General features: G+C 49.9%; 9 protein-coding genes across 9 annotated transcripts; 5 read left to right on the top strand and 4 right to left on the bottom strand.

Moving 5' to 3' along the window:
• Positions 1 to 916: 916 nt before the first annotated feature.
• ASPZODRAFT_129772 (hypothetical protein) lies at positions 917 to 2409 on the top strand. Its single transcript, XM_022722351.1, has 2 exons — positions 917 to 1377; positions 1448 to 2409. The coding sequence occupies exons 1-2, from the start codon at positions 1119 to 1121 to the stop codon at positions 2140 to 2142; spliced, it is 954 nt and encodes a 317-aa protein (XP_022583844.1). The 5' UTR covers positions 917 to 1118; the 3' UTR covers positions 2143 to 2409.
• Positions 2410 to 2891: 482 nt separating this feature from the next.
• On the bottom strand, positions 2892 to 4135 carry ASPZODRAFT_60768 (hypothetical protein; the record flags this gene model as incomplete). The annotated part of the gene is made up of 3 exons (XM_022728945.1): positions 2892 to 3128; positions 3184 to 3919; positions 3981 to 4135. The coding sequence occupies 3 exons, from the start codon at positions 4133 to 4135 to the stop codon at positions 2892 to 2894; spliced, it is 1128 nt and encodes a 375-aa protein (XP_022583843.1).
• Positions 4136 to 4881: 746 nt separating this feature from the next.
• ASPZODRAFT_129768 (hypothetical protein) lies at positions 4882 to 6477 on the bottom strand. The gene is made up of 5 exons (XM_022722350.1): positions 6357 to 6477; positions 6247 to 6303; positions 5972 to 6180; positions 5806 to 5920; positions 4882 to 5754 (listed from the first exon to the last, which is right to left on the bottom strand). The coding sequence occupies exons 1-5, from the start codon at positions 6447 to 6449 to the stop codon at positions 4993 to 4995; spliced, it is 1236 nt and encodes a 411-aa protein (XP_022583842.1). The 5' UTR covers positions 6450 to 6477; the 3' UTR covers positions 4882 to 4992.
• Positions 6478 to 6827: 350 nt separating this feature from the next.
• Positions 6828 to 7235, top strand: ASPZODRAFT_14052 (hypothetical protein; the record flags this gene model as incomplete). The annotated part of the gene is made up of 4 exons (XM_022724672.1): positions 6828 to 6930; positions 6989 to 7018; positions 7077 to 7131; positions 7190 to 7235. The coding sequence occupies 4 exons, from the start codon at positions 6828 to 6830 to the stop codon at positions 7233 to 7235; spliced, it is 234 nt and encodes a 77-aa protein (XP_022583841.1).
• Positions 7010 to 8809, top strand: ASPZODRAFT_1454013 (hypothetical protein). The gene is made up of 3 exons (XM_022725096.1): positions 7010 to 7018; positions 7077 to 7131; positions 7190 to 8809. The coding sequence occupies exon 3, from the start codon at positions 7461 to 7463 to the stop codon at positions 8625 to 8627; it is 1167 nt and encodes a 388-aa protein (XP_022583840.1). The 5' UTR covers positions 7010 to 7018; positions 7077 to 7131; positions 7190 to 7460; the 3' UTR covers positions 8628 to 8809.
• On the bottom strand, positions 8781 to 13446 carry ASPZODRAFT_1454000 (hypothetical protein). Its single transcript, XM_022725095.1, has 6 exons — positions 13179 to 13446; positions 13065 to 13092; positions 12907 to 12997; positions 12759 to 12842; positions 9000 to 12689; positions 8781 to 8942 (listed from the first exon to the last, which is right to left on the bottom strand). Exons 1-6 carry the CDS (start codon positions 13195 to 13197, stop codon positions 8934 to 8936), a joined length of 3921 nt encoding a protein of 1306 aa, XP_022583839.1. The 5' UTR covers positions 13198 to 13446; the 3' UTR covers positions 8781 to 8933.
• On the top strand, positions 13082 to 15294 carry ASPZODRAFT_129765 (hypothetical protein). The gene is made up of 3 exons (XM_022722349.1): positions 13082 to 13571; positions 13616 to 14785; positions 14857 to 15294. Exons 1-3 carry the CDS (start codon positions 13475 to 13477, stop codon positions 14898 to 14900), a joined length of 1311 nt encoding a protein of 436 aa, XP_022583838.1. The 5' UTR covers positions 13082 to 13474; the 3' UTR covers positions 14901 to 15294.
• A 180-nt stretch (positions 15295 to 15474) lies between these two features.
• On the bottom strand, positions 15475 to 16857 carry ASPZODRAFT_59941 (hypothetical protein; the record flags this gene model as incomplete). The annotated part of the gene is made up of 2 exons (XM_022728882.1): positions 15475 to 16434; positions 16498 to 16857. The coding sequence occupies 2 exons, from the start codon at positions 16855 to 16857 to the stop codon at positions 15475 to 15477; spliced, it is 1320 nt and encodes a 439-aa protein (XP_022583837.1).
• Positions 16858 to 17196: 339 nt separating this feature from the next.
• Positions 17197 to 19580, top strand: ASPZODRAFT_59935 (hypothetical protein; the record flags this gene model as incomplete). Its single annotated transcript, XM_022728880.1, has 3 exons — positions 17197 to 17234; positions 17314 to 17857; positions 17940 to 19580. 3 exons carry the CDS (start codon positions 17197 to 17199, stop codon positions 19578 to 19580), a joined length of 2223 nt encoding a protein of 740 aa, XP_022583836.1.
• Positions 19581 to 20347: the final 767 nt, after the last annotated feature.

Raw genomic sequence — 20347 nt, 5'->3', positions numbered from 1 at the left:
CGAGAGCGGATGCAGGTTCCGGACTTGGTAATTAATCAGCGGCTGAGCGAGCAGTTTCACCAACGGCACGCCTCGCCAGCCTCCTTGCGGTATGGAGTATGGGAAAACTAATAATAATTCTTACACAGGGTCTGACCAACATACGCAGTACGCAGTACAAAGTGGCTTCGTTGATCGATCAGATTGTTGGTATAGCCTTGATTGTGCTTATTATTTTCCAACCCAGCCAGCCACTTGCCCCTCATAAGTTCAAGGATCTTTCGGAGGTTGAATGATATCTTAACTAGCTGCAGAGATAGAGAAGTGATATGAGACGGGTTCTGCAGCAAACTAACCAGCTAGCCAACCAACTAACTGGCTAGTGTATGGGTTGTATGGGTTGTATGGAGTACTTATTGGTTAGTTCCTCCGTATCGATCTGCTGTCAGGACCAAGGGATAGATCATTATAGCCTGTACAGAGTGTCCTTTTGAAGTCCGTGTACTCTATACTCCAGATATCAAGTGCCCATGCTTATAAAACAAGCTCCCAATCCTCACGTTGTCTGCAGCAAGACATAAGCTTATACATAAAATAACGACATGTTGATTTTAGTAGATTTGTCAGTGGATATACTCCGTAGAGTACGTAGTAGGACTACGTATTAGTGTAGATCAAAATAATAGGATATTGCTTAGCTTTGATCATGTTTGAGCCAGCCTGGAAGTATTATAGTTGTTGCCCCTGGAATATTCACCCTTCATCGGGCGAGAAAGCCTTCTTTTTTTCAAACAAGTTGAAAAACTGCCTGGAGGTTGATGGAGGAGGGAAGAGACATGACACCAAGTAGACCGGTTAAGGCCCGCTCTAGGGCGGTGTGAATACTGCCGGCCAGCACTGGCTGTGGACATCATCACTGAGAGACTGAGCGAGATGATGAGCAATGCGATTCTTTTCTTCGGAGCTGAAAGCGAGTCAGATTTTCGATCCTTGTGTTGAATATCAATTGATTTTGTGAATACATATACTTTTACTCTGAACTGTAAAGCTAGCCCTGACACGACATCACTAGAGATCGTGGTACTACTGCTCCCCCGCCTACAGTGAAGCCTGCGAGAGACGACATCCGGACCTCAGATATGGACCAGGTGCACTCGCGGGCGTTGGAGGCCCTCCAGCCGTTCGTCCATCTCGCCAATGCAAATAGCGCGACCTCTCCACGATTTGTTGCCAATATCATTACAAATGCAACGTCCAGTCCACATACATACGTCTTCGCTGAGCTCCTGGAGACGCCTACCATCCAGTCACTGAACTCGCCAGACACGCCCGATGAGTTCCGTGGATACCTGAGACTACTGGAGATCTTTGCCTGGGGAACGTGGCAGGAGTATCAATGTGTGTTCTTCTTCTTTTTCAAGAGCTTTATCTGACCGAGATCGACTGACGGTTGGGGGTAATGATGCAGCAACACCTAACCTCCCCCAGCTCAACCAGCAACAAACGCTGAAGCTCCGGCTACTTTCGCTCCTGACTCTCTCCGCCACCCTTAAGACGCTCAGCTACAGCTCACTGATGGCTGCGCTGTCTATCACCGACCGGTCTGAGCTGGAAACTCTTGTCACAACCGCCATCTACTCCTCCCTGATCACCGCGCGGCTCTCCCCCGCATCCACCCCGCCAACCGTCAACGTCACTGCCGTTGCACCCCTGCGCGACGTCAACGTGCACTCCCTCCCGACCATGATCTCCGTGCTCGCCCACTGGGAAACCCGCTGCAACGACGTTATCCGCGACGTGGAAGCCGAGATCAAATCCATCACCGCCAAAGCGCAGAAACGACAGGCCGACGAGCGCGCCCGCGCGCAACAGCTCGAAAAGGCCCTTGCCTCTTCGTCCTCCGAGGGTGGTGGTGGTGGTGGTGGTGTCCCCCTGGCCCAGAGGAAAGGAGGGCCACACCCCGCCGGAAACAGTAACAATAAACGCGAGTTCACTGCCGACGACGACCAGGATGACGACGGGTACTGGGATGACGGGGCCGAGGGTGTTGCAGACCAGATCATCCTCCCCTCGCGGATGGACATCGATGAGGGCGCGGGCGCCGCCAGAGCCGGCCCCAGTTCCGCCCGGCATGCGAAGCGAGTCTTGGGGAAGAAATCATGATTTAACGAATCAATAATGTATTGCATTGCATTGTTGTTTGAATGGATCTATCCTTGCTTAAGAAAGGAGTGGGGCGGGCAAAGTAATGACCGTCATGACACCAGATACTAGAATCCCAAAAAATGATTAAAATGACATACAGCATACGAAAAGGCCGTCGTACTCTGCGAGCTACAAGCCATGACTAAAAGATACATAATGAATACATTGAGACATTAGATAACCGCTAAGGACAAGATCCCAATCAAGTCGGGTGGATATCAGAACTGCACAAAACAGACAGTCGATCAATGGGTATTGGAAAAACAAGGATAAAGTAAAAACATAAGAAAATCGAGTGTAGAGAAGATTGGATAGCTCGGGCTTCGACAAGAGTAGGAATTAATCAACTCAAAGCCCCAGGAGAGAGATGGGGAATACAAGCTGGAATTGCCAAATGGTAGGGTAGGAAATAAGTATCGAGTCTGTGCTGATCCCTGGAAATGGGAAATGGGAAAAGAGAAAAAATGATTGAATCAAAATCAATGTCCATGCAACGCGCATCCAGTACGCAGGGCTTGAATAGGTGGAAAGAAAAAGAGTTATGAAGAAGAGAAGGAGAACAAAGGAACGAGGCGGACGTCACCAATTCCCATCTATGCACATGAGATGAGCCCAAAGTAGCATTGCGCCATGACGCCAAAGGAAGACATTATGTGATTATTTGCGATCAAACGGCCAACACCGAGTAAGTGACAGAGTCGAAAGTCTCAGAGCATCGTGCCGGGGACGAGGATGAACAGGATGCTCAAGGCGGCAGCGACGAAGAAAGCGGTAAGGGCAGTCGCTGTTGCTCTCTTGTTGAGCAGCTTCCGGACGTATGGTTCGCGGATTGGGGCCCAGTTCATAAAGGTGTATTCGCTATAGCCCAGAAACGCCATGACAGGGTCGATCTTGTATTGATAAGATGTGAGGAAGTACGAGGCGATGACGAAAGGTAGAATCACCTGCAATAGTCAATGAGAATTCATACACAGAGAAAGCAATTAAGAGAATGCGTACCCAGCAGCGAATATGCCTTGGTTTGTCTCTGAGTACGACGTAGAAAGCACCCCAGAACCCGCCTCCGAAACTGATTAGTGCAAAGGCTAAGCGTGCAAGAACGCTCAATGGAACAAGGTTGCCCAGAGCCTTTGCCTGCAAGAACCCTGGGAAGGCGTCCCGTTCCATGGCCTGAAAAACGTAATCCTTGACCTGGTCAAAGACCTCCGGGTCATCTCGGCCCTCTTCTTCGATCATTTGAATTACTGGTACAACCAATTCTTCCGGTAGTACGACCTCCCGCTCGGACCCTGGAAGTAAGAACGTGTACAAGATCTTTTCCGCGCTGGCACGGATATCAGGCCGCGCAACGGTATGGCCTGGGGAATTCGAGTCGTGCGCCATCTCAGGCGTCGACAGGCTGCGCCCGGAAGGACGTTCATTGGAAGGGATTCGGGCAGCAGACTGGGATCCAAGGCTGCTTTGAGGGGAGTGTCCAGCCGGGCGCCCATCTGAGCGAAGGAAGGCAGACAATCGCTGATCCGCTTCTCTCTCTTCTGCATCACGTATCCCACCGCGCATGCCCGACGGGCCGGCCTCGACTAGCGGAATATCCCCCAAATTCTCCAGGTTATCGAGGACCGTCGAGGAACGTTTGCTTCCCGACTTCTCGAGATCCGGTGTTGCTACTAAAACCGATCGGCGCAGCTCTCGGACATAATGGCGACATAAGGACATATGTTGAGAGACATCGAGCCTGAATATTTGGGTCAAAAATTGCTGACAACAAACACCCGCAAGATTCGGAGAAAGCCTACCAGAAATCCAGATAATCCACAGAGCGCTGCTGGTCTCGCATGTAGATGTAGAAGGAGAAAAGATCGACTGGAGCCAGAGTTCGACGGCTGAGGACCTCAAAGAGGGTTGGCAAGCGATTGCGCTGCTCGATATCCGAGAAAGAGTCGAACGCCATCTTGTCCACGGTCAAATAGTGGATTCTTCGTTGTTGTATTCACGCTTCGCTTTCAAATGTGCTTAACACCAACTTGGACGGTGGAGAACTGGGCTTCGAAAAAGAGGGGTCGGAATAGGGGGAACGAATGGATAGTCGTCGACTTGGAGCCGAGACAAATGACGTGGGTGGTAGACAACAAAGTATACGTCTGTTTAGCGGTTCAGAAGCTTATCCAGGGAATTTGACGATGTCGAGGCACACTGGCAATGAACGATCGTACGGTGGAAGAATGATTCCGCAACAGGGGCCCCCGTGAAGGGCGCTCCTGAGGGTGAAGCACGCTTTTGAACAGCCAGTAGTTGCGCAAAAGACTGCGATAGTGACGAGGATAAAACCGCTAGCTCAATGACCGGTCCATGAAGGCAGAGGAGGCAGACACAAAGGAGGACTGATCGAGGACAACGAGAGGCTGGCGGGACAGCATTTAATCATGATTGATTCTGAGCCACCGACTATTATTGCTTTGCCCGTTCAGGCACGGGACGCGCCTACGTTGTTCCGAAATTGCGCTCTCCACCCGTCACGTCCTGTCCCGAAGGTTAAAACACTACCGCTAAAGGGGGCTTGGGCTTGTCCAGGGAAATTCTTGGATGCGATGATTGGCATCATTTATATTGTCAAGGCTAATCATTTACACGAATGCGTTGAATCAATAAGGGGTCAGAAATGACAACGCTCCACTCATCATTGGGTATTCTCCGTAAAAAACACAACAAGCAATAAGACAGCAAAAACGCCACCGAGCCGGAACTCCTCTATCCAAAATGCTGGGTCGAAAAGGGATCAGTGTCCTTCGGCGAGATGCTGTTTGACAGTCAGCCAGGGTCATGAAGAGCGCAGCGACAAGGAAATCGGACGAAGCTACATACCGACCACTCGGGGATATTTCTGATCTGCTGCCACATGAATTTTTCGAGCTTGTTGGCGCTCTTGGCATAAGGTGTGCTTTCGTTGTTGTATCGCCGGCAGTTGTCGAAGATAAGCATGGCGTCCTTGATGAACTCCTGCGGCGTCGGGTACATGTCTTTCTCGTGCTTCTCCTCCATGGTCGACAGATCCATCGGCTCCAGGATGACTTCATAGTAGTCAGGGACCTCGTCACGATTCACGGGCTGAGTAAACGGCCAGGCAGCGCTGTGATTCTGCATATCATTCAGGAGATGTAGGAGTTGGTTGTAATTCGGCCCGTGGCGTGGCTGCCGAGCTAGCTCATCCATGTCGGGAGACCACCCAGATTCTTTGATCGCCGGAATGGTTAGCGGATCGACCTTACAAGGGCCATTCTTCCACTCCTTGAGAGGTGGATGGATGATATGTGATCTACTGAACGCGCGAATCTTGGCGTGGACAGCCTCCTTTTGCTTGAGAAGCATGCGGCCAGCTTCGAGGTACCGAATCTTGGGAAGCATCGTACACTGCATGATTGTACCTCCCTCGTAGTCCTTGATGTAACCCATCCAGATAGACTTGTCCAGAGTGATTTCTTTGGTGAACCCTTGTTTCTTGAAATATCCAATGGCGTAGTTATCGGCGTAGGTCAAGAAATGCATGATGGGCGACGTTGCTTTCACGTAGTCCTGCATCGTGTGTCAGACAACACAGACTATGATTATGTTGCAACAACCTACCTTCAGATGGGACATGAGATGTGCTCCATATCCTTTGACCTGCTGGTCTGAAGAGATGGCGCAGAAGACGATCTCCGCGAATCGGCGACCGTTGAATGGCCGATAAGTGATCCCGCTAGGTGAACATCAGCAGAGAGCGTGATGCTGTATTCCATGCAAAACATACCCCACTACCTCCAGCGGATGCTTGACAATCGCCATGGAAAGGTGCGATCGGTCATATACCAGGCGCGCGATGTAGTCTTTGGGCATCTTCGGTAGTTGCTTCTGGAAGATGCACTTGAGTCCGGTGAGCACAACAAAACTATCATGCGATCCATCATTGTTGACGACTCGAAACTCGATATCTCCGTGGCGTTCTTCTAGTACCGCCGGCTGTATTGATATCACATGGTTACTACCACCGTAAAACCCCTCGCATTACGTCGCGAATAAGCTCACCTTTTCGGGGAAAGGAACGATTCGGAGGGCATTCTTATCGTTGTCTTCATCTTCTTCCTATCTAAGAGTCAACATCTTCCACAATAATGGTATTATCTAGCCAGACAAACCTTCGGCCCTCTCTCTGGAGAGTCTGTGCGGGCCTTCTTGCTTTGTTGCTGCGAGTCGGGGGAGGCTACTTCTTCGGAAGCTTTCCGCTTCATACCTGGTTTTGAAGTCAGTTAAAACTCATCTCAGTCCCGCCGACCTGGGAAGCCCACTTTCTGTCAGCATTGGAGCCATGATGCGGTGTAACTGACAGGCCTGTGATGTCCAGATGCTCTCGCAGTGACAGGCACGTCGTCCTGCTGCGCTGAGTCGGGCTATCTCCGCGTTGTAACAGATGACTAAGCTGGATACCTGTTGAATGTGGGGACTCACGGGCCATCGGAGTTAAGTTGATCCGCAGCCCGTTTTGGGCAATCAACAAGAGGACAGCTTGACGCCACTTGCGACTGCTCAGTGCTTAAGACAACCTTGAATGGACTTGAAGCCCGCTGCCAATTGATTATTATCTTAACCTACTCTGCGCATATCTCCTCATGTCGTTGAACGAAGTCTGGGAGGCAGCCTCCGCTCATCCCTACTCTCCCATTATCTCCAAGAATAGCCAATTCTTCGTTGGCTTCACCTTGCTTTTCGCTGGTAAAAGCCCATTGCAATCAGCCCCGTAGAGGAGACATGACTGACATCTCCTTTACAGCTCTTATTTTCACCGGTCTATTTGGTTTAAGTATGTATTGCCTGAGTGTTGTACTATTGGGATTATCAGCTAAACGCTCTTGCGCCAGATCGTTCCTTTACGAGCATCGCGTCCTTCGGCATCCCCGCGTCGCTGGCCTTTGGGTAATAAACATACTCAGCCCGAAGAAACCAAAAAAAGCTAACGAGAAATTATCTATAGTTTCGGAGCTGTCTACATGATCTGTGCTGTTGGAGTGTACGTCTGAGCAGCACGTTTATTCCAATTGTCCCCATCTGCGCTGGGTGTGTACATGTACCATTAGCTGGACTATCAAGGGCCTTGTACATTAGAACAACAACCAAAGTTCCCACAAACCTCTTTCAAGAGCTTCTCGGGCCCTTTAATCTTGAAAGCATAAGTGTTTGACCGTCTTATACTTCACCTTAAACCTTCCGATCATCCGCGTCATTATTTTGGCCGAGTCGTCACAATGGAGCCCATATTTTCTGCCGTCTCGAGCAATGTTCATCATCTCTATACACTTCTCCAGTGCATTGGATTTTCCCATCGAGCTACCGTTCAGATCACACCTGACGGGATTCGATTTTCTGTGGAGGAGGCCCGTGTCATCCAAGGGCTTGCATTCCTGGACAAAGCACTTTTCAGCAATTACACCTTCAACCCGCCAAACAAAGAGGACGACACATCTCAACAGCTTCCTGGAGAGAGCGATGACTCTCCGGAGAGCGAGTTGTACCCTTGCTTTGTCATCTCACTCTCTGCTCTCCTGGAAACCTTGAAAATCTTCAGTATCAACGACTCATCCGCGGTTAACTCGTCGAGAAGCGCGCCGATGCAAACATCCAATCATTCGTCTTCGAATGCGTTCACCGCTCCCTCTCTTCTTCTCGATCACTCGTGTACCCTGCAGTATCTCCAGACTGGGTCATCTCTCAGCGTCACTCTTAATGAGGCAGGAGTCAAAACCACGTGTGATTTAACTACCTACGAGCCCGAAGAGGGCGAGATCGATATCCCCTTACAGCGAAATGCCATCATTATGAAGATCATCATGCGCTCGGCCTGGCTACACAATGCAATTACGGAACTCGATGCCACTAATCCCACCGCGCTGAAGATCTCCGCCTCGGCAACCCATAAGCCCTTCTTCGCCTTGTCCGGGACGGGGGGCCCATTTAGCGAATCTACTGTGGAGTTTTCCGTAGACCAGCAGCACAAACAGAGTGCATCGTCTACAGCAGAGACACATCATAAGGTCCTGGCCGAAGATGGTAGCAGCAGAGCACGAGCGAAAAGATCAAAGCTTGCTCCGACGGTAACGGAGACTTTTCTCGTCAGCCCGCCGTCTTCCCGAGGCCCTCGGATTATAGAACACTACCGCTTCGCGCTGATCCGGAAAGCGATGCGCGCTATGGCTGTGGCTAACAAGGTCAGCATCCGCGGTGACCGACAAGGAGTCTTAAGTCTTCAGTTCATGATCGAGCTAGACGGCAGTAGTGCCGGTGGCGCGAGCATTAGGTCCCGGCCGCCAGCTGGACAGCCCCTGGGAGATAATGTCAGCTTTGTGGATTTCCGATTCGTCCCGTTAATTGAGGGGGAAGCTGAAGAAGGGCTGGAAGAAGATACAGGAAGATAGACTAGGAATAACTGGATCAACTTTCTGGGCTCTAGAACGAGAGCCGTCTCGGTGCAATACAGAAAGTACTGTCTTTTCTATGAACTTGTACCAACGCCATGAAGAAGTCCCATCATCCACCATTACGTATTTACTTGTATCAATGATGATCCCAGGCCGTAGCATCTACTTGCAACCTGCCAGTAATTAACAAATATCCATAAGCCCTCAGCAGTTGCTAATAATTTTGGAAGAGCGCTAATCAGTAAATTGACAATTGAAGTTAGTACCTATAGTTAGGTAGGTATGAAGCAAGTTCAAACCACATCACATCACCTTTATATTATTAGTATGGAGAGATCATGTAAATGGGGCTAGGTCATGTTAACATACTTCTGCAATCGACTGCCTCTCAATGATTGACTTTTGTCTCTCATTCCGCGAGACTCTGTAGTAATAGTCGCTAAAGTCACCACACTGCATATGGCGCAAGAACTCTTCATCGTGCGTAATGACAATGAGCTGGAAATTCGCTTGCTGCTGCCGAGCCCGGATGATATCATGCAGCGCCTCGGCGAGCGAGCGGATGTTATCGCGGTCAAGGTTTGTGGTCGGTTCGTCGAGTGCGATCAACCCACAGTTAACGCCGAAGCATTCTGCGAGAGCCAGGCGAATAATGATACTGGCGAGGACCTTCTGGCCTGCACTGCATCTTCCACGCATGTCCATTTCCGCCCCCTGCTTCACCATGCAGACGCGGTAGTTGTACGACCTGTTTCCCTTGGCGTTCTCGTTATCAGATCGGATGAGGATCGTATCCACGTCTGTGCCTCGATATGTCTTTTGCCAGAGTTCGCCAATGATAGCATTGATTTCCTCCATCTTCAGACCGTGGTATTTCATGATGGCTTTGTCAAGTGCTCCTCCATATCGAGCGAGGTCCTCCACTGCAGCCTTGGTCGTTTCAACCTTGATGTGCGACTCCTTGTAATTGGACGCTGCATCTTTGTAATCGGTATTCCAGTCTGCTAGAAGTTGCATGAGCTGGTCGTCTTTCGACTTCATTTCGCCCATCTTGCTTGATTGTTTTGCCGCGAGTGCGTTGTGCTCTCGAGTGCGCCGTTCCGATTCCTCCTTGAAACGGCTGCGGTCAACTTCAGCATTTTGTGTCTCAAGCTCTTCGATTTCTCCCAGAACCTTGTCAAGCGTTCGAGTTGCCTGGCGATATGTCAAATTATCAGAATACTGCCGCTTTGTATTCTCGCTATCTTTGAGTTGAGTAGAAATTTTGTTGATCTCGCGTGTGATCTCGCCTTGCTCCGTCTCGAGCTCACCAATCTCATCTTCGATGACCTGGAGGTCATGCTGAACCTTTTCTAGCTGACTCGGACCACCCCGTTCGATGTACGAGTTAATATCAGCATTGGCAAGATCTAGTTGATGCAGATTGTCCGTTAAATTGGTTATCTCATGCAGCAGTCCCCTCTCTCGTGTTTCAGCCCGGTGACTGATGTCATCATACTGAGCTTGGGCTTTGAGAAGCTCGGGAGTAAGACCTTCAATGTCTTTCTCTGCTTTCTCAATGCTTTCGCGTTGTTGAAGATTGAGATTGCGGTATTCTTCGATGCGAGCGAGTAGGCTGGCCTTCTTTTCCAACTGAAACCGAGTATTTTCAAGAGAACTTCTGACATCTCTTAACTGCAGCTCGAGTTTGTTGATTTCAGTGCGCGTTTCTTCCTTATCACTTGTGACCTTTGAGAGGTTCCTCTTTAGAGTCCGGATTTTCTCGCCGATACCAGAAATTTCGTCTTGGATATCTTCTAGTGTGCGAATAGATGTGGCATCTTGCTGCTTTGAAACCAACTCATCGATCTGAGATTTGATAGTCTTAATATCCATGTCATAACGCACAATGGTATTGACTGTTCTTGAGAGACTCTCAACATCCCTCTTTTTTTCTGTTCTCTCGTTGACAACATTATCGTGGTTTTCAAGCTGGCTCAAAAGATCATCCCGGTGAGCTTCACACTGCTGTTCTTCTTCTTCCAAAGCCGGGATATCTGTCTCTGACAAGCGGACCCAAGTATCGTACGCGGTGCTTGCTGCTCGAGCATCCTCGAGATCCTCTCCAAGTTGTTGTAGTGTTTCATCTTGCGCATCGTTGGCAGCCTTCTTTACTAAACCTTCCAGCTTGTTCTTGAATGTTTGAAATTCTGACTCCGTCCTGAAGGGCCGCGCGCACGTTCTGCAAACTTTGCTCTGGTTCGCTGCTTCGAGACACCTGCTTAGATATTCGCCCATTCCCGCATAAATATCAGCATCCTTCTTGGCCATGTCAAGTTGTATTTGCCTCTGCTTAACAATCTCAAGGTATTGCGAAGGTTCATCTTCAACTGCGTCTCTAATTTCGTTCTTGCAGTCGACGAGTTCCTTTTCCCGCTGTTTTAGATTGTTCTTGATGTTTTTGAGTCTGACTTCCACATGCTCCAGATCTCGGGAAATGGCATCTCGCTCTCGTTCAGCTTTGGTAACCTGCCTAGACTCATCATCAAGAACCTGCTGAAACTCTTGCTCTAAAGTTGCTGGCCGCCAGTCAGAGCGGATTAGCTTTGATATCCGCTCTCCATGTGCTCCCGACATCGTTTCTAGACTGCGTTCACGATCCTTGAGTTCCTTTTTGAGGTGATCCAAGCGCGCCAAATCACCAGCTTTCTTCGTTGACTCGATAAGTTCAGTATTCAGCTCTGTGCTATTATCCTCAAGATCTCGGATCTGGCTATTAATATCTTGAATTTCTTTGTCCCAACATGCGGCGTGAGCACGATCCTTAGCTTGACTTAAGCGCGACTGGATATCTTCGATGTTCGATTCAAGAGCAGACTCAACACCTTCATCAACGCTAATCTCATTCAGCTTGCTTTGATACGCTGATGCCTCTCTATCGTTCTTGGCCATTTCTCTCTTTGCCAGGCTCTTACCCTCCTGCAGCGCCGATTTGCGTTGTCCGATTTCATTCAGAGTTCCTTGTATTTCACGCAGCTCAGACTGAGCGGCCTTTCGCGCTCGGTCCAGAGCCTGGTTCTGGTCCGTGAGGAGCCAGCGAATTTTCCGCATGAATTCATCGATGCCAGCCTGGTCAAAGTTGTCCTCGAAACCACGGATGTTGTTGCTTCGCGCGATGTCTTTAACCATGACTTTCCGTCTTTCGACTTGTCGCTCAAAATGGGCTTTATCATTCTCATACTTCCCAAGCTCTGCCTGTTTCAAGCCAAGACTTTGTCGGGCCACCTCAATCTGATCTCGGATCTCCATGTAGCGTTCTTTCTGGGATTCTTCCTGCTGTTGAAACTGGGCCTGGCGAGACTCAAACTGTTCCAATGTGGATTCCAGCCACTCATCGGAGTTGTCTAACTCGACCAGGTGCCTCTTCAGATTATCAATGGTGGTTTGAACACTCTTAGCCTCTATGCGCTTGCCCTCGAGGGCGCCGAGAACTTGTGAATAACTCTCGGATTCTTTCCAAGCCTTGTCAGCCAGCTCTGCAACTCGTCTCATTTCCTGGGAGAGCTGATGGGTTTCGGTCCGTAAGGCTTCGATTTCTTCCTGCAGCTTGATCGATCTCTTCTCGGCCCGATCAGCCTTGGCCTTGTCCTCCTTCGAATGTTGCTCCATGATCTTGAATTTGGCAAGCTCCTCATTCTGTTTCTTTCTCAGTGCCTTAATATTGTCGATAGCTTTTGTGTACTTCATAGCCTCAAAGATCTCATCAAACCTCTTTTTCAGTACTGACGGTTCGCTCATGGGCCACAGACTTTCATCCTGATGGCAGAAGATGACCGAGTCGAGGACTGCTCGCGAGACGCCCAGATACTGAGGCATGATCTGATCTAGCTCCGCCACGCGAGACGAGATTGCTGTTCTCTCGCCATCCTTTACCATCAGCAGTTGTCCTTCCAAGCTCTTCTGTTGCCGCGTTGTTTTCTTGACTGTAAGTTGTAGGCTTCGAGTAGCGACCATCTTTGCACCGGAAGTGCTCTTGAATGACAGCTTCACCTGAGCCAGAACCTCTTTCTCTCCACAAAGCTAATATAAAAACATCCTGTCAGCTCCACTGACTCCGGTCCACCTAAGGATAGGCCTAAAGTCACACACCTTAGGGTCATGGATGAATGCTCCACCCTTGCTGTTGGGCGGAAGATCACCGGTTGTGGCATATTTGAGGCATTCGATGATGGTCTAGAACCCGTTTAGACCTTAACGATCCTTCAACGAGCCTCCATTTCCATTTTTAGAAACATACTGTCTTTCCCGATCCATTATATCCGACAATCAGCGTCAAAGGAGTGTTAAATTGGATGGTCTCGCTTCGGGTATTATCGAACGAACGGACACTAGATTGCAGCGGTTAGTTAGCATCGTTTCTCGATCAACAACCCAAGAATCTGGCGACCGGCTTACCCAAGAATAGAGAGTTTATCAATCTTAGCTGAAATGAAACGCGGAGATCAATATTAGCTGACGATACCTCTCCTCATCGGCACTGCAAATTCGGGGCTCCCCAGCCTTACTTACACCTGGAAACGTCAGTCATACGACATCAGAAGATGGCGGAAGTTGTCCTCACATGATAGAAACCACAGTAGGAGTGACCCCCAGCTAATAAAACCAGCCGATGGTCAACAACAGAGTCAAAACCCGATGTCAAAAGCGAGCACAGCTGCCTGGAGCCTTCCTTTGCCTCAGCTGCGCGTCCAAGACGGAAAGACGCGGGGCAGGCGGCGCGAAAGCACGTGCCAGGCCCGGCGGTACAACACCAGGTACTAAGTGTCCTTACTAAGTCAACTCAGTACTATGGAGGCGTTAGACAAATGAACTTTCTCATTCTGAACCAAACAATCCAGCGTCAGCACATGAGACAGGCTAACTACATGGTTATAGCAGGGACTTTGAGCGCTTGTGAGTTCAGTATTGACATGGGAGTCGTCGCCGTTATTCAAGGGACAAAAAAGCGAGATTTACGCCGCTGTACTCAGATCGCCACAGAGACGTCTTTTTTTCGCAGGGATCCGACGGCCTCGATCTGATCGCGATGGAGACCCAAGGTATCTCACGATCGCTCACCAACCTCGGGATCCATGGCGCCGATGCGACGGGGTACTCCGACTACAGTCAAGGGCCAAGCTGGACCCAGCGCGTCATGGACGAGATGAAAGACATGTTACTGATTCTGAACGCCGAGGGTCGGATCGCCTATTCTTCCTTATCGTGTAAGCTTCTCACAGGGCATTCTGTGGAGCAGCTCACGGGCCAATTTATCTCGTCATTTCTCCACGAACACGACAAGGCCACGTTCGCTCGCGAGTTGGAGGAGGCCATTGCGTCCGGGCGACCGTTGCGCCTCCATTTCCGGTTCGGTCAGCCCAGCAGTGCATTCTCTATTCTGGAAGCTTACGGTCACCCGCATATCGCGCGACAGCCTGTGGATCTAGGAAATGGGAAAACAGGCAAACGGTGCGATGGTGTGTTCTTGATATGTCGGCCGTATACCACCAAAACATCGCAGTTGCTGGACTCTTTCCTGGAGCACAAGATGGAGAACATTCGCCTGTGCCAGAGGATTGCTGATTTGAAACGCGAAGAGGAGGAAGATGCCAAAGCGATCCGTCTGTTCTCGAGACAAGATTCTGGAGACCATCAAGCTCTAGCAGCCCGCCAACGCCGCGCTTCCGTTCCCTCGTCCGAGTCGACGCTCTCGCATACCAATATCCATTCCAGTAGCGCCGCTACCGAAATCAGTGGGCCGCAATCAGATCTGGTAGCGATTCAACCCGGCGCAGACGACATGGACTCTGACTCTTCATCGACCGACAATGTCGCGGACAAGGCCCCCCCGGCAGAGGAGTTTACCCACATCGACGGCATCGAAGTCATCACTGGCCTCCGCTATGGAGACGGCGAGCGCTCGCAGGGTCTCAGTACAGGCGACCGACGCGGCCGCCTAGTGCAGTATGACATCGATATCACGACAGCCTCCGACCAGCATAACCGCAGCTCCCAGGAGCACAACCGTAGGAAAAAGGTCAAGGCAGGCTACATGTGTGCAGACTGTGGCACCTACGACTCTCCCGAGTGGCGGAAAGGCCCCAAGGGGCCCAAGACTCTTTGTAACGCTTGCGGGTGTAAGTTGTCCCTTCAGCCATACCTCTCTTTTGAACCTACTTGACTAACGTCACTTTCTCTATGAATATAGTACGCTGGTCCAAAAAGGAGAAAAAGCGCCACCGATCAAGCTAGAGAACTGATGAACCCATCTTTTCCTTTCTATCTATATTACTTTTCACTTCTTGAGTTTTTGTCTCACAATCCAAAGATACCCCATAGTTATGTTCTACCTTTACTTCAGTGTTCAGCTAATGTTTCTCTATGCCTCTGAACCGGACATATTTTGTTATGGTGTCTCTAAGATGCACGCCTTGTGCTATATATACTTCGGGGATCAAACCGCTCTTCTTCATTCTTGAAAAATTCTTCAAGAATTTTTGAATCTTCTTCTTGGGTTTGGTTATTGGGCTTCCGGCTAATGGAAGGGAGATGAGTTTCACGGATCATTAAATTGTGTGTCTCACGTTCAAGTCGAACGCTATACCCCTATGTAATGAAAATCTAGAATGGGAAAAACAATCGTGCTATATTCATTTTGGATTCTAGGTACAACGTCTGTCTAGGAAACGAAATCTCGAAGAATGGAGTGGAGAATGATTAATCGACTTGAAGAATCTATCTCTTTTCACAAGAGGCTCGCCGCCAGCCCATAATTTATAGACTGACCTGGCTGGCAAAACATGAGGACTGAGATTATATGCGACGTTTATACATTCCCCCAGAGACCTTGAGGGCTCGTGGTCTTGGTGTAGAATGCTATGAGGCCACCGAAGATGCATACGACACCACTCAGGATGGAAACCTGGGAGTAGCCGCCATATGTGTCGACAAGCACGCCATTGACCGGCGGTCCGACAAGAGCGGCAGAGGCGCTGACAGTGAAACCCATCCCCATGTAGGTCCCGAACTCCTGGGGAGTTCGAGGACAGGTAGAGAAGGCCGCGGCCGCCCCGGAAAGGATGGTACCTGACGCGAAGCCGTAGATAGCCTCATAGACGATAATCCCGGCGTTAGTTTTCGGCAAGTCCATGCAGCAAATGATGATACCACTGGCGACGGTTCCGATGGCGAGGGTATTGTATCGACCGTACTTGTCTGCTAGCACGCCCGGAATGATACGACCGAACGTGGAGACGGCATTGAGGATCGAAGGCAGATACCCTGCGAGGGTCTCGTCCATGCCCCGTGTCACCGCGTAGGTTGGCATGTAGAAGAACGGGGTGAACATGCCGAAGAAAGCGAAGAAAAGCGCGGAGATTGTCAGCACGAATCTGGGTTCCTTGAAGGCCGATGGGATGAGGAAGTCGGACTTCCGGGGTGGCAGACGGGCCTCGACAGTCACGCAGGCAAATCCCACAAAGGGCAGTAGGAGAAAGCCAATGACTCTCACCGACCATCCGAACCCAAGAGAAGAGGCATTCAGCATCTTGGACAGCGCGATGGGCAGGACGATGCCGCCCACAGATGAGCCGGATATAACGACTCCCAGGGCCGCCGCCCGTTTCTTGTCGAAGTACTGCGGCACGGCTGCCATGGATGGCACCTGGAGAAAGCCCATCGCGATGCCCATCAGAATACCTTGCACAAGCATGATCTGCCAATACTGCTTGCACAAGCTCAGCATCATTATAGCAAAGATATACAAGATCGCCGCCGGCCGTATAACCTACTACTATGTCAGTAAATCGGCTCGATACTACCACTACTATCCAGTGCAAGAGGGACATACCTTTGCGCCGTAACGATCAAATAAAGGCCCTGAGACCATCCCTGCAGCAAATTGGAGGAAGGTAGACAACGACCCTATCCAGGAGACGTTGTCTACGGGTTCATTCTGTAACTGATTCGCCAAATAGTACTCTTCGAATGTGCCGAACGAGTTTGCGAAGCCCATGCAGGAGAAGAGAACCGCCCAGGCGCCCGCTGCAACAAGCCACGCTTTCGAACCGCCATCTGGTGCTACATCGAGATCAGAAGCATCGACAGGCTTGACCTCTAGATCAAGGTCACTGGTGTCACTCAAATCCTGTTCCTGGTGTTGTTGTTGTTGTTGTTGTATGGCTTGGGAGTCCGTTCCTGAAGTCGACATGGTGTACTCTGGTGGGGGTGAAGTAAATTATTGACAAACCTACTCAAAAGCAGCTCGATCTCTGAGAGTAATTGACACATTCTAAACAGAATCAGGCAGCCTGGTGCCATTGTTATATATCACATATAAAAATCACGAAATCCTCAACTACACAGACGGAGATAGAGTATGGAGGAGCGGAATCGGCGATCGGAGCCGGTAAATGGCAGACAGGACGGACCAACACCGCAATTGCCGACTGTCTTATTTCCGCGGCTCAACTGATTGAAGGCTGCGACGAAAGAACATTGCAGGAAGCACAAATTCTGGAGTGCCTTCGTTCTAAAAATATCCATTCCCATGACGGATCCCGAGCGTCGACGCAGAAGGCCGCCCGTGTACGTTGCAAGTACCAGTACAGTACTTAACTCCGCGCCTTGACGTTGTTGTTTCGCTGACCACATTGGGAGATAACAGCTCCTGCTCTCTTTGTAGGAGACGGAAGATTCGATGCAATCGGGAGAACCCTTGCAACAACTGTATTAAGTCCGGAAAGAGTCCTTGCGTCTATGAGAACTGTGCCTCTCTAAGCCATGGCCAAAGAATCAGACCAGTCCCCGCCCGTGACGTTGGGAAAGCTGCTTCCCCGTCACGGATCAACGACGATTCCAGTGCAAGCAGAGCGTCGGCAGTGCCTACTATTAGTCTGCCCAGTTCTTTAATAACCAGCTCAGCAAGTGGATCAACTGCTACCAGCCAACCTTCTGCCCAGGACGCGGAATCCATGAAGAACCGAATTCGACAACTCGAGGACCAGCTGGCTCAGGTTCTATCTCATGGGTCCACTCAGTCTCCCGCCTCGGTATCAAACTCAAACATAGATACAATGGCCTCGGAGTTATATGGTACCTTCCATATCCAGCGTGAAAGCCGTGGTCAGCCTCATGCGATAATCAGTGGTGTTGCGCACAAAACCCGCCTGTTTGGCCGAAGTCATTGGATCCAGGGTATTGCCTCGGCCGTACGTAGAACTTTTTTCTTATTTATCTTGCTCTATATACTATCATATGGAGCCAAATAAGCTGGAGTCTAATATCTACTAGTTTCGAGATGTTCTCGCAATGACGGCGAAGAATCTACACGGCAAGTCCAAGGCTTCGACGGGTATACAACAGTGCAAGTCCTTGGCAAGGGTCATCAAAAAACAGCGGGCTCCTCCATGGCCTACAATGCCAAATGTTAATCTACCCCCTAGAGCCGTTGCTGACGAGCTCATCGACTGCTATATCCGGACAAGTGAAACTATCTATCGAGTCCTGCATTTTCCGACGTTCAAACGTGACTATGAGGCTCTCTGGCGCTCAGAAACCGAACCTGATATGGAATTTCTGGTCCAACTTAAACTCGTCTTTGCCATTGGAGCTACTACGTACGATGACACATTCTCTCTGCGGACATCGGCTGTTCACTGGATATACGAGGCTCACACCTGGGTATCGCAACCCGAGTTCAAAGCAAGACTCAACATCCAGGCTCTGCAAACAAGCATTCTTCTATTGTTCTCTCGAGAAGCCGTGAACGTAGGCGGACATTTGACCTGGATCGAAGCTGGCTCGCTCCTTAGAGCGGCTGTGTCTATGGGGTTGCATCGGGATCCTATACATCTGCCAGAGAGCTTAAACTTCGCGGCCGAGATGCGCCGAAGGCTTTGGAACACCATTCTCGAAATAAATATCCAGTTCAGTCTTGCCTGTGGAGGCCCCCCATTCATTACCCTAGAAGACTTTGATACCAGACCTCCTGGCAATTTCGACGACGAGCAGCTTCTTGCCGAGGACCCTTCGCCTAGACCAGAAACCGTTTTCACTCAGGTATCCTTTGCAAGAGCCTTCCGGGAGACGCTTCCGGTTCGTTTAACAATCGTCAAATTCTTAAATGACCTCGAGAGCCAAGGCTCATACGAGCAAACGCTCCGGCTCGATACCCAGCTAAGGGCGTCTTTCAAGGCCATGTACCGAGTCATCCACACATATCATTCAAACATGGATCCCTCTTCTCCGTCTCGGTTCGGGATACAAGTGATGGACTTGATGCTACAGCACTACGTATCGACTCTCCACGCCCCTTTTTACGGCCAGTCATTGAACGAGACAGCTTATGCATACACCAGGAAGGTTGTAGTTGACTCTTCGCTCAAGGTATGGTTTACAGTGCAGCCAAGCACAGGCGCCATGGCCACCCAGTCGCGCAGCAATACGGCCCCCTTGCCTTTGCATAAAGATCTTGCCAGACTGGCTACCTGCGCGAATGGATTCTATCGACTGCTCTCCATGAAATCTGCCATGCTTATCTCCATGGACCTCAAGGCACAGCTGCAAGAGGACGATAGTCTAAGCCCTGTTCCTATACGACCAGACCTGCTATCCGTGCTATACGAGGCTAAAGATTGGGCATTGCAATGCATCGAGGTCGGAGAGACCAATATCAAAGGCTATCTTTTTGTGTGTGTTGCTGTCACACTGATCGAAGCCCTAATGCGACGCACCGTGAAAAATGAGATTCCAGGGCTATTGGTCAAAGCTGCCGAGGGTGCTGAAGAGAAGTGTCTGCCGATACTCCGGGGGATGGTATCTCGGGATCAGGCTCAAGACACCTCACCAGGTGAGCTTCTTGAGAAGGTGTCTTTGGAATTCCCAGCCAATGAGATGATGGAAGACTGGGACTTATTGGTAAGTGTTGTATAGGTCGCTACATCTCCCCTTTCTCGTTGCTCATAGAGAGACATCAGACATCAAATTCCTTCTTGAATCCTGCCAGCGCGGAGCCCACGAGCTGGATGTTCGAAAACTACAACATGCTAGGGTCCTCGTTTTTATGATTAAAGTGTCGCAGCAGGTTGAAGCGTGGAATAGTCGTCCAGCAGCAAAGAGGCCTCCCATAAACCTCGCCCTGTGATTCCTGCTTTTTGGAGTCAAAGGTGTGCTTTATGCATACACATTTCCTCGGATCCAAAAACAGGTCCTTGTTGACGCCCGAAGACTCGGGTAAGTGTGATAACTAACGGCTCATACCATTCGATAACAGATCACTGTATCAGGCCACATTCTGAGACCGAAAGTTTCTTCGCAAGCTATCGAAATTGCCACTTACCCCTGTCATAGACGACTCCTTGGATGGCCATACGGCTCATACGCCCTGACGATTTTGAAACCCGACACGAAATGGCTTCGCCCTGGTCATTATTATACATTTTGGATAAGCAGTGAGAATGCTGTTTAATAAATGTAGGCCACTTCAAAACACATCTTGAACCATTTAATGGCGAATTGAGCCTTTAAAATGGGCTGATATTGATACCACGCTATAGACAGCCCCCATTCCTCTCGGTAGACTAGAAGATCCTGATCCTAATAGTCAAAGGACGCGCAGGCAGCATGCTGCCTTATAGCCAAGAAGATAACCCATGCAAAATCTAGGAAACCAGTATTAAACTAAATCTGTAAAATGATAG

The sequence above is a fragment of the Penicilliopsis zonata genome, assembly GCF_001890105.1.
Source record: "Penicilliopsis zonata CBS 506.65 unplaced genomic scaffold ASPZOscaffold_3, whole genome shotgun sequence".
In the NCBI taxonomy this organism is placed as follows: Eukaryota; Fungi; Ascomycota; class Eurotiomycetes; order Eurotiales; family Aspergillaceae; genus Penicilliopsis; species Penicilliopsis zonata.
This window is presented reverse-complemented; position numbering and strand designations above follow the sequence as displayed.

What these genes read in the sequence shown, in the direction of transcription:
- ASPZODRAFT_129772 (XM_022722351.1), top strand. Translation starts at nt 1,119, where the DNA reads ATGGACCAGGTGCACTCGCGGGCGTTGGAGGCCCTCCAGCCGTTCGTC. An exon ending in AACGTGGCAGGAGTATCAAT is followed by an intron (nt 1,378 to 1,447) that starts GTGTGTTCTTCT and finishes GTAATGATGCAG; the next exon opens with CAACACCTAACCTCCCCCAG.
- ASPZODRAFT_129768 (XM_022722350.1), bottom strand. Translation starts at nt 6,449, where the DNA reads ATGAAGCGGAAAGCTTCCGAAGAAGTAGCCTCCCCCGACTCGCAGCAA. An exon ending in TCGTTCCTTTCCCCGAAAAG is followed by an intron (nt 6,181 to 6,246) that starts GTGAGCTTATTC and finishes ATATCAATACAG; the next exon opens with CCGGCGGTACTAGAAGAACG. An exon ending in ATCTCATGTCCCATCTGAAG is followed by an intron (nt 5,755 to 5,805) that starts GTAGGTTGTTGC and finishes CACACGATGCAG; the next exon opens with GACTACGTGAAAGCAACGTC.
- ASPZODRAFT_1454013 (XM_022725096.1), top strand. Translation starts at nt 7,461, where the DNA reads ATGGAGCCCATATTTTCTGCCGTCTCGAGCAATGTTCATCATCTCTAT.
- ASPZODRAFT_129765 (XM_022722349.1), top strand. Translation starts at nt 13,475, where the DNA reads ATGAACTTTCTCATTCTGAACCAAACAATCCAGCGTCAGCACATGAGA. An exon ending in TTTGAGCGCTTGTGAGTTCA is followed by an intron (nt 13,572 to 13,615) that starts GTATTGACATGG and finishes GGGACAAAAAAG; the next exon opens with CGAGATTTACGCCGCTGTAC. An exon ending in TCTTTGTAACGCTTGCGGGT is followed by an intron (nt 14,786 to 14,856) that starts GTAAGTTGTCCC and finishes CTATGAATATAG; the next exon opens with TACGCTGGTCCAAAAAGGAG.
- ASPZODRAFT_1454000 (XM_022725095.1), bottom strand. An exon ending in GATAAACTCTCTATTCTTGG is followed by an intron (nt 12,998 to 13,064) that starts GTAAGCCGGTCG and finishes GCTGCAATCTAG; the next exon opens with TGTCCGTTCGTTCGATAATA. An exon ending in ATAATGGATCGGGAAAGACA is followed by an intron (nt 12,843 to 12,906) that starts GTATGTTTCTAA and finishes AACGGGTTCTAG; the next exon opens with ACCATCATCGAATGCCTCAA.